Raw genomic sequence first — 10,396 nt, forward strand, 5'->3', positions numbered from 1 at the left:
TGGCTAGTCATATCCCTAGCACTTGTATTCCAAGAAGATCATAATATTGACTAAAAGGAAGTATTTTACCCATTATAGGCAACCAAAGTATTAGCCAGATTAGTACCTTTAACAGCGCAGATCAAAAACAAAATGTTCGGGACCGAAACTATGAAATGAGAAAGCAATCTTTGATGAAGAACTCAAAACAGTTACGAAAAACTATTATCATGAATATCCAACCAAGATGGCGTTTGTAAAGCCTCGTTTTTAGGTATTTAATGTTGAATTTTGAATTTTGAATTTTGAATTATGAATTGCAAAGAACTCTCTCGGCGATCGGACAAACCAGATATTCGACTGCCTCCATCATTGGTGTAGCTGTGCACTGAGAACAATCATGTGTTTGCACAACTCATTAAAGTCGGAACACTCTGTTAACACATTAAATACCATGATTTGTGCCTTCATATAAATCTTTCCGGAAGTTCACCTAATTTTTACTCATTTCTTTACCAAGTCGCCAGGTTTGGGTTGCAATTGGCGAGGGCGCTTTGAACAGTGTATGTTTATATAGACGCCACGATACAACTTACGTGGCAGTGTGATTATGTTGGGTTTCGTGTGTCAACAAAGCTTGTATTCCTGCCTGTTGACTCCATGGAATATCAACACTCGCTTGATCTCGTCATGCTGCTAGTTGTCCATTCTGCTATCACGTTTTATGGCTCGACTAAAGGTATACTATCACCTGTTCCAATTTTCCCACAGTTACCATGGAAAGAGAAAATCTGACGAATCACAGATTTTAAGCGGGTGGCCGCTTTTTAAAAACAGCGCCCTAACATGTTCATTTGTAATACCAAGGAATTCCCCTTTGACCATACTTGGCCATATTTAGATTACAGGTGACTGTATAACTTTAAAGTGTACGATAAGAACACTGACTTGGTATTGTGATTAGGTATTGTGATAACATGTATCATTTGAATTTTTATGCAATACAAAGGGAACGGAACGCCCTTCCTTCATTCGAACTCTCACTGAGATTGACAAGTGACTTACCAATGTATTTGTATCGGTGGAACCTTCATAATTCGTTCTGTTTCTATAACATGACCAGTCGAAGTACCTGGAAGTCGCTTCATCGATGGCGTAACAAGTAATGCCTACTATCATGAATAATAATTTCACAATGTCAACCATATTCGGATGCTATCGGAACAAACACATGATAAACCGTGTGAATAAAATAATGCACTGTATACAGTGATTGATTCAATAGGTATATTGATATTTGCGGATCATGTCATGAAGAAATGTCTCAAGCTTGCGTCCGTTGCCTTACAACTTGGCTCTGAATCAATCAATGGAAATCAATTCATCAGTTTTTCATGTTTACTAGTTTCAAGGTGGAAACGTTCTCACGGGGAAAATTTTACCACATGAATTGTAATAAACGACCACCCGCTCCTGTAATGTTATGCACTTTGTGCAGGTGGATGACCTGTATGCCTGTAACCCAAGGTAAAATTCCACAGCAAAACAACAGCAACATCCTTCTGAGGCGAAAAGCAAGGGACGTGTTCCTAGAAGAGGACCCCTGGAAGATCTCAAGGCAGGAAATTGTATTGAAGGGATGTACTTCAGATGCCAGGTCATTTAGTATTTAGGTCATGGCAGTAAAGCCAGTAAAAAAGTCTCTTTGTAGCAACAGGTAAAATGACGGCCCATAACATTGTGACATTGTGACATTGCGCAGTTTCGCACGTTTGAATGGCGGCCTTTCGTAACTGTGCCTTCAAATGACAAATGTTTTTTACTTTGACCGGTTAATAAATAAAACTACCTATGGCGTCATCTCTTATACAAGAGAAAAAATGTATGCAACCGTCTTCGTCCTAACTAATTGGTGTTTTTGAAAGACAAGTTTAGCATTTGTGACCGTGCACATCCATCGTGGCAGGCAATTTGCACATTCCAATTTGTTATCTTCAATTGGACATATATTCGACGTTGGTGGAATGAATGTGATATTTGTTACTTTTTTGCAAAACAAAAATCGGACATCAAACTCAGTTTTTAAAGGCGCGTACTACCATAGTAAATTATCCGTTGCAATACCCCATCGCTCGCGCGCCCCGACTCTCTCTCTCTCTCTCTCTCTCTCTCTCTCTCTCTCTCTCTCTCTTCTCTCTCTCTCCTCTCTCTCTCTCTCTCTCTCTCTCTCTCCAGTCGGTGTCTCTCTCATATCGCTGTTTCGATCTTTCCGCTTACCCTCCCTCAACACCCTTCAACAAGTCTCACTTCGTTTACCACATATTTTCAAACCAAACCAAATCAAATCATATCATATTATATCATATCAAATCAAAGACTCTATTAACCATTTAATCTCAAAATATAATGAAAACGACCCCTTGAGTACACAGAGTCCCACAATCATTGATATATATTCAACACTACAGACAGTGGACAACACGGTAATACAAAATTGATCTACAAACCGAACTTGTAAAACAAATGAATTTAAATTTAGTGAATCCAGAGTTTAAATAGATATAGCTGATAAAATAAAGAACCTTTTCAAGGCATTTGTCCTTGCAAGGAGAACCGTGTCATATCAAATACAAATTTGATTAAAACAACAATTGCGTTGTCATGCCTAAGTTAATTTGTGTGCACAAAAGGAAATGTGTTAAGACATGAAACATCCTTGGGGAAAGCCCATGTTTACAGTATTAAATGATTCCTTGAGAAAATTACCTTGCACTCTGTGGCCAATATTTTGGTGATATTTCCGGGTTGATCAACCCCATCATGATCAGCAACAGTGCCAACCGTCAGTATGTTAGACCACAGAGACTCATTGTCGCAATATTATTAGGTATTTAATTTTGATAGCCTTTTCTCTCTGTGGACAAACGGTGAACTGGCCAACAAAAGCGACTTTGTAGTTTATGCTTTTGAATACGTGCCTACATATAGTTATTCTGTTTTTAAAAGGATCCTTTATCTTGCTTAACCAGTTGGCTGTGATTGTCAGTATTGGTCACAGTAGGAAGTTTGTTGCCGCCCTCACGTGCACCAAACTGTGTGATTTACCGGATACCTAATTTTATCACACTAGGAAACTGAGATGCAATCCATTTGCCTGCCCTATCCGAAACTAGAAATGAATGGAAACTGCGTGGATCAAAAGATATATTGTAGGTGTTTTAATGGTGGTTGTGAAGACCTTATACTACTTATATAAATCATTTGCTCAAGCTTTCCGATCGGGAACTTTACACCATTCTCTGAAATAATGACGAATGAAATCAGGGGTCACCACGATGCGAATTTGACGAACATATCACCTTATAATATCTAAAAATATTTGAAACTCAAACAAAGGCGGCTTACACTCGAGGTGTTAAATCTTCTAGGGACCTAACTTTTCGAATTTCACAACAACAAGACGATGGAAGCTCCTCTTACTTCAATGGCTTCTAATGATTCAACGTAAGCACCAGACCTGCAAGCCATTGTAAATATTTGAATGACCTAGTCGGAGTGTCAAATCCGGAGGTGCACAACTTTCAGACTGTACCTTGTATAATTACTCACACAAAGGGTGATGTACGGCAACTCTGTCATGTAATCATTGACTGTAGAGTTGGAAAGGTGGGTATACATTGTTATCGTTGGAAATGAATTCTAGTCCTGACTCAGCTTCATTTATCAACATTTAAAACCTTTTCCCTGCCAGACAGTATCACTTCCCCATCAGCCAACTCAGTGAAAAGCATTTCCACCCGTTTGGTTTGGTCTGTTCAATAAGCTTTAGTCCAGATAAAAATCATGTTTACAGTATAAACAGGGGCCTTTAAATGTCAACTGTCTGTTAAAATGCACCAAATGGGACATATTGTGCTTCACTAGTTTTGACCAACTCGACCTGATGATGAAATATGAACTTGACAGGAAAAAGGTTTTAACATTTCCCGTTACTCCAATCATGGACAGTGAAGCGGCTGTGTTGAAAGGTTGATCACTCGGCACTTCGGTAGATAATTTTGAGAGAAGAAAGGCATTTACTGGTACAGCAATTGCAACACTTAGGTCAAATACGGAAGTTACCGTTTGGCTTTGAATAACAAACGCCTCAGAAAGTACGACGCAAAATTGGCAAATTATCAAAGTGAAATGAGGATAAAAAGATTGACATGAAATATTTCCACTTCGCTTCACTTCTAAACTCTATTAGCTGTAAATTTTAATGTATCTTCCGGTATTTTTTTTTGTTTTTAGAATGCAGATTCTTGTTCTTACCCTCCAAATACGTCGACATGCTCAGCGTTCAACTTTTCAAACAGCCTGGATTTGTGCAGAGGCAAATGTCATAACTAAATATTTTAAATCTTTGAAAGGATTGCATTCGTAGGCATCAAACTTGCATAATTGGATACAACCTAGACTTGTCCCAGTCTCGATCCCAGGTACGGAAAACATACCTTTATTCATTCATTCATTCATTCATTCATTCCTTCATTCATTCATTCATTCATTCATTCATTCATTCATTCATTCATTCATTCATTCATTCATTCATTCATAACCATGTAATCAGGGAATGAACAGAAATTACAGGGTGGGCCGGTGTTTATTTTGGAGGTGGGTCGCTATTTTTCGTCCAAGAATTTCGAAGGATTATGAAATTTCTTACGGAGGAGGCTTATCATTTTTGCGAAACTATCGCAACTATAAGGAGGCAAGATGTGCCCGATTCAGCGTTTCTCCCAAAAGTATGATGTCATAGTACGGTACAATCTATTAGGCAAACTATTAACAATTTCCCTTACAAAACAAGATATGCCTGGACATTTACATGTGTTTAATAATTTTTGTAAAGTACTTTGCTTCTGCAAAATTAAATGTGGACGGGGTACAGGAAATTTGTTTTTTTTTGATTCCATCAAAAATATTGATTCACTATACATGGTAGAGTATGTGAAAACTATGAACTTCTTTCCAATAATATAAACTAGCAATGTCTGTGCATTTATAGACGTTCGAAAATTGATATATAAACGTACTTATTAGACTTGAGTGGTTACGAGTACGTCTGAGTATAAGAAATTTAAATTTGGATTTCACCGAAAACGTCGATACACTATACATGTAGGCATATAAGAAAACTATGAATATTTTTTTCCAATGCAAAACTAGGCCGATATGTGTATTTACAGACGCTTGATTATTGTTATTAATGTACTTAATTAGACAAGGGTGCACATTGTTACAAGTGTATGTGTGTGCAAGAAATTTTAACTCGGAATTTCACCGAAATGTTCATTCATTATACTTTGTAGTCTATGAGGAAACTGTGAATTTTTTTTTCACAATACAAAACTAACTAATCTCTGCTTTTATAAATGTTTGGCAATTGATATAAATATACGTCATGAAAATGGGGTTTTTGAAGGAGCCGATGTGAAAAATAAACATGATATTGGAATTTCACCAAAGTGATTATTTGTAAAGGTTAAACAGATTCTTTGAAAGTTCAAGGGACAAAGTCGCCCATTTTTCATGAATTTTGTTTGATACAAGATACTATTTATATTGTTGGACATTTTGAAAGATACTGAATGAATGGGTGGCCATGCATATATTCAACCACAGTATTAGACAAATTAAATGAAACCATCGCGAGAATGAATTAATGGTCATGACCATTAATTCATTCTGGCGGTTGTTTCATGTATCGTGTCTAAAACCGGGGTCGAATATATGCATGGTCACCCATTCATTCAGTATGTTTAAACATGTCAAACAATATAAATAGTATCTTATATCAAACAAAATTCATGAAAAATGGCGACTTTGTCCCTTTAAAAGGTCAAATGAAAATTATATGTGAAGCAAGATTTTATTGATACGGACCATGACACGCAGGGAGAGGGTCACAGCTGTTTTTCGAAAAAAAATCAAAAAGGTCTCTTTTTCTTGCAAAGTTTTTAAAGGGTCACTATTTTTTCGCGCAACGTCGTTTTGAAAAACACCGACCCCCCCCCCCCCGCCGCCAATGTAGTTTCTGTCCCTAAGACATGTACATGTATAAGTGCAGTCATTTCTGCTGCAACTGAGAGACTCTACATTTGTGTTCAGTGTATACTCAAACGACTACGATGGTCGTCTGAGGTAATGTATTGGAGGAAAAGAAACGAGGAAGTCATTAATGGGAAAATAATGGGTGGTGAAATGGCTCAGATGCAAAAACTTTGTGCATCGATGTTTGTGTCCCATGCATCAAAATAAGGGGGCAGACTTGATATTTTAGGGCGCAGTGTTGGGTTACCCTCATGATGTATGGACGTCTTTGCCTGCTGTGATTTGTGCGTGATTTCCGTGCAGTAACTTTATCATAGGAGACAATAACTCGAAATGCGCAATTTGCGCAATTTCGCAGTCGAGAGAAAACCCTGAATTCACCCATTACAGATCATCGATCCCGTTACAGAAAACACGGTCGTGCGACTTGCTACCTACCTGAGTGTTTTGAGAAAAGTGTGGCAACAGATTTCTTCTACCGAACGTCACAGACCAGAATCCACAGTGATACCCTAATGACGCAAGCTTTCAGACAGCTCTAGCTCTCACTGTTACTACTAGTTCACAAGGCTGGAATTCCGGGTCACGCACGTAATCTATATGCATTAGGAGCCGTCGTCAAAAAAGTAATGCAGATCATTTGGACCTCGCCATCGGTTACGGAAAACGGCGAGAAGCAACTGATAGTTCCCCATTGCCATACCTTTCTGATGGCATTGTCGTGAAACTTAATTTTGAGCTAACTTTTTGTACAGCAGAGCAGAGAACTTTAGCTCCAAGGTCAATAAGTCGGAGCTATATAATTCTATAGATCTATTCGGATCCCAATTCAGATTTGTGCAAACTGTCGCACTTGGGGATATGTGTACTTCATCTGTGAAAGCGTAGTCACAATTTTTTGATGAGGTGTTTGAAGGTCCAGATTGTACATTCGGATTTTATTCAGATTATAAGCTTATCGTGAGTTTTTGGAGAATACCATGGGCGGTCTTAAACTCTTCAATTCTGGCGGCCTAATCATGTTAATATTTTTCAATTCATATGATCTAATTGTGTTATTCTTTTCAATGCTATGAGAAAATAAAAAAGACAGTGATGACACGTTCAGCAAATAATGCACATTTCACTGACATCCTCCGAAAAAGAAATTCTTCTCGTAGACCTCAAAGGTCACTATTTTCGATGTAATTGTGACAAATTCAGCATAATATAAACACGATTGAAAATAATTTGGGATAATTGGATCTTCATATTTTCCAAATTTCTCAAAAGTGTTTGGTGCCATAGAGATGAATGTTGAAATATTACAAATTACTCATAAAAAACAAGTGTGTAACTTAAAAAGAAAAGCAGATTAGCTTACATTTGCAGGTTAAAACGACCTTACTTCTCCATCCACCTATCCTAAATTAGTTCCAATCGTGTTTATACAAGATACCAAAGCATTTATGCCTTTAACCAACTTTCCTTACTCATCCAATTTGGCGTCCTCGAGTAGTGGACTCCTCGACCTCTCACTATATCCTGCTTTTACCTTGATATAATTAATGTTTGGGGCGTAATCATTGCGAACAAGAACAACTTATTCGATGAAAGTTCAGAATTTGTCTCAAAATGTCGCCACATAAATAAACTTTAATTGATGGACTGCATCTAGAAAATGGAGCATATTCAACACATACAAACACTCCCCACACCTGGGTGCCAAACTTTATATGTACATGTATGCCGGGAGTATGGATTCCTCAGTTGTCTGATGATCGCATAGAGCGTGAAACTCACTGAGTCACGACTCAGTGACTTTTTCACTCCAATCTATCCTGAAATATTATATATATATATATATATATATATATATATATATATATATATATATATATATATATATATATATATATATATATATATATATATAAATATTTCAGGATAGATTGGAGTGAAAGAGAATGTCTGTGTGTAAGGCTACGAATTCTTTCACTTCTGTCTGAAGATTGCAGGATGCAACATAAGTAATATATATTATTACTTTGTACTTAAAGTAATTTGTACTTGAAGTATTATATATATATATATATATATATATATATATATATATATATATATATATATATATATATATATATATATATATATATATATATATATATATATTATTTCGGATACATTGCCGTAAATCACTTTGCAGACCGCCCCTCACAGTACATTGAAATATTAGCGTCCTTGATTCTGATGACTCCAGGATTTCCTTGTTACATGTTTATAAAACGCTCTTGCTTTTATTCGAATTACTTCCTGGTGTAGTGCAGACTATACTTCTACGAAAGCCAAATCTGCGTCGCTAAATGACAATATCAAGGGAATGTTAGTATGAACCGGTTAGTATTGTTACTGTGAAAACACACTATCGTTACTATTTAATTTCCCGATCGGCCTTTGTCGGTTGCATTGAAAAGATTAGGAAATGTTACACTCTTCACCCATTAGCTAGGAAGTCTACTAAATAAATCGATTATCGGCTCGATCAATCGATTTATGCCCGCAGCTGTGAGCAATAAAAAATCGATAACCCCCCCCCCCCTTTTTAAGATGACAAAGATGTCATGACACCCCCCTCCAAAAAAACCAATTGCTTGTGTAAAGCTGCACACACAAATACCTCTGGAGGGGTGCGATAGAATAAAAAAATATTCCAAGATTTTTTCAAATTACCCCACTAACAAACTCACAATGTGTTAACATTCAAATCTCCCATTCTGACTTGCTATAATTTTGAAATACCCCAAAGGGATTGGACAGAAATTACAGATGGTTCGCAATTTTTATGCACATGCATTTTTGAAGGGTCATGAAATTTTGTGCATGTCTTTTTTGCGCAGCTATTAGAAGGCAGAATGTAGCTAATTTGGTTCGTCCTAAAATGTCAAATCATAATACATTTGAGTGTATTGTATGATATTATATATTTATTATTTTGTTATTTTTCCATAAAAAAATCTCTACCTAGACCTATAGGCTACATATTTGATTATTCATGTAAACGTACTTTGCTTACAGTGGAAGGTAAAAAGTGCATGTGTGTACAAAAATTTGATATTTGGATTTAATTGATAATGTTGATTCACTATACTGGTAGTCTATGAGAAAACTATATCATTCTTTCTCAATACAACATAGTAATATCTATGCATTTATAATCTTTACGGCCCTGATACGGCTTTTTCGGCCCGAGGTCGTACGGCGGAAGGGCCCGAGCGTGCGAGGGCCCGTACGCCGTACGACCAGGGGCCGCAAAAGCCGTGTCAGGGCCGTAAAGGTTTTATCATATACCTTATGGAATGATAAATATGTAGTTTACATAATATTCAACATTGTTTAGGAGATAAAAATGCGTGCGATATCAAAAATTCATCGCCATTTGTGTCAGTTTTTCATAAATACGATGGCCGCTTCCCGTCGCGGACTGACATACATAGGCCTAATGACGTCATTTGTTTACCTGCAGAATTCTAGAACGCGCAAACCAATATGCGTACTATTACGTGACCAACAGAGATCAAGGCTGAAATCGAGGTGTAAGAAGGACAAAAACGGGATGTCAATTCATTGTAATTTATAGTGAACAGGCACGCACTTAGTATACACAGGATTTCACTAGAATTTAGAAATAAAAGCCGATGTTACCGGCGCGGCTCCACTGTCGCCACGCGCAACTACGATCTGAGCGAGCAGACGTTTTCCAAATCTCGCGCTGGCTTTGTGTACGAATGGAACGTTTGTGGATAGCAACGCGCCTAGTAACCAGAATCGAGATAGTTCAGAAATGCACGCGATTGCCCATATTTGGGCACCGGACAGGGGCGTGATACCTAAAAAATGCACGGATCTGAGGGCGCTTTCTCCCATAAACACGATTGGAACTAATTTGGGAAATTGGATGAGAGTAATTATTACGAAAATGTAACGAAATCGAAATTTTTACAGCTGAAATTTTACAAAATGATAGAATAGTGTAAAATTTGAAATATTGTTCTCATCGGACAAAACAACGAAAACACAACGATTATTGCATACCTCTTTCATCGGATCCATTTTTATGAAAATAAGTTCATTTTTGTGTAAATGTACTGAAGAAACGAGGCAAAATGCTTAAAATTTCTCTAATTGACGAATTTTGAGTCAGGGCACTTTTGAAATGCCCCTGACTTTTTCATGAATTTAAGGCTTCATAAACATAAAATTGAGTCAGGGCACATTTTAAAAGACCCTGACTGACTTGACTGTAAATCAATCGAAAAGCTTCATTTTGGTCGAGGAAAAAATG

General features: G+C 37.1%; 1 protein-coding gene across 1 annotated transcript in view; it reads right to left on the reverse strand.

Annotated features, from left to right (window-relative positions):
* LOC139138937 (uncharacterized) overlaps positions 1 to 6,644 on the reverse strand; it is a 32,861-nt gene extending 26,217 nt beyond the window's left edge. The window contains exons 1-2 of the mRNA XM_070707560.1: positions 6,514 to 6,644; positions 1,045 to 1,194 (exon numbers count right to left, since the gene is read on the reverse strand). Coding sequence (XP_070563661.1) covers positions 1,045 to 1,185 — 141 coding nt within the window. The 5' untranslated portion in view covers positions 1,186 to 1,194; positions 6,514 to 6,644. The remainder of the gene's footprint in view (positions 1 to 1,044; positions 1,195 to 6,513) is intronic.
* Positions 6,645 to 10,396: the final 3,752 nt, after the last annotated feature.

Source organism: Ptychodera flava, chromosome 8, assembly GCF_041260155.1.
Source record: "Ptychodera flava strain L36383 chromosome 8, AS_Pfla_20210202, whole genome shotgun sequence".
In the NCBI taxonomy this organism is placed as follows: Eukaryota; Metazoa; Hemichordata; class Enteropneusta; family Ptychoderidae; genus Ptychodera; species Ptychodera flava.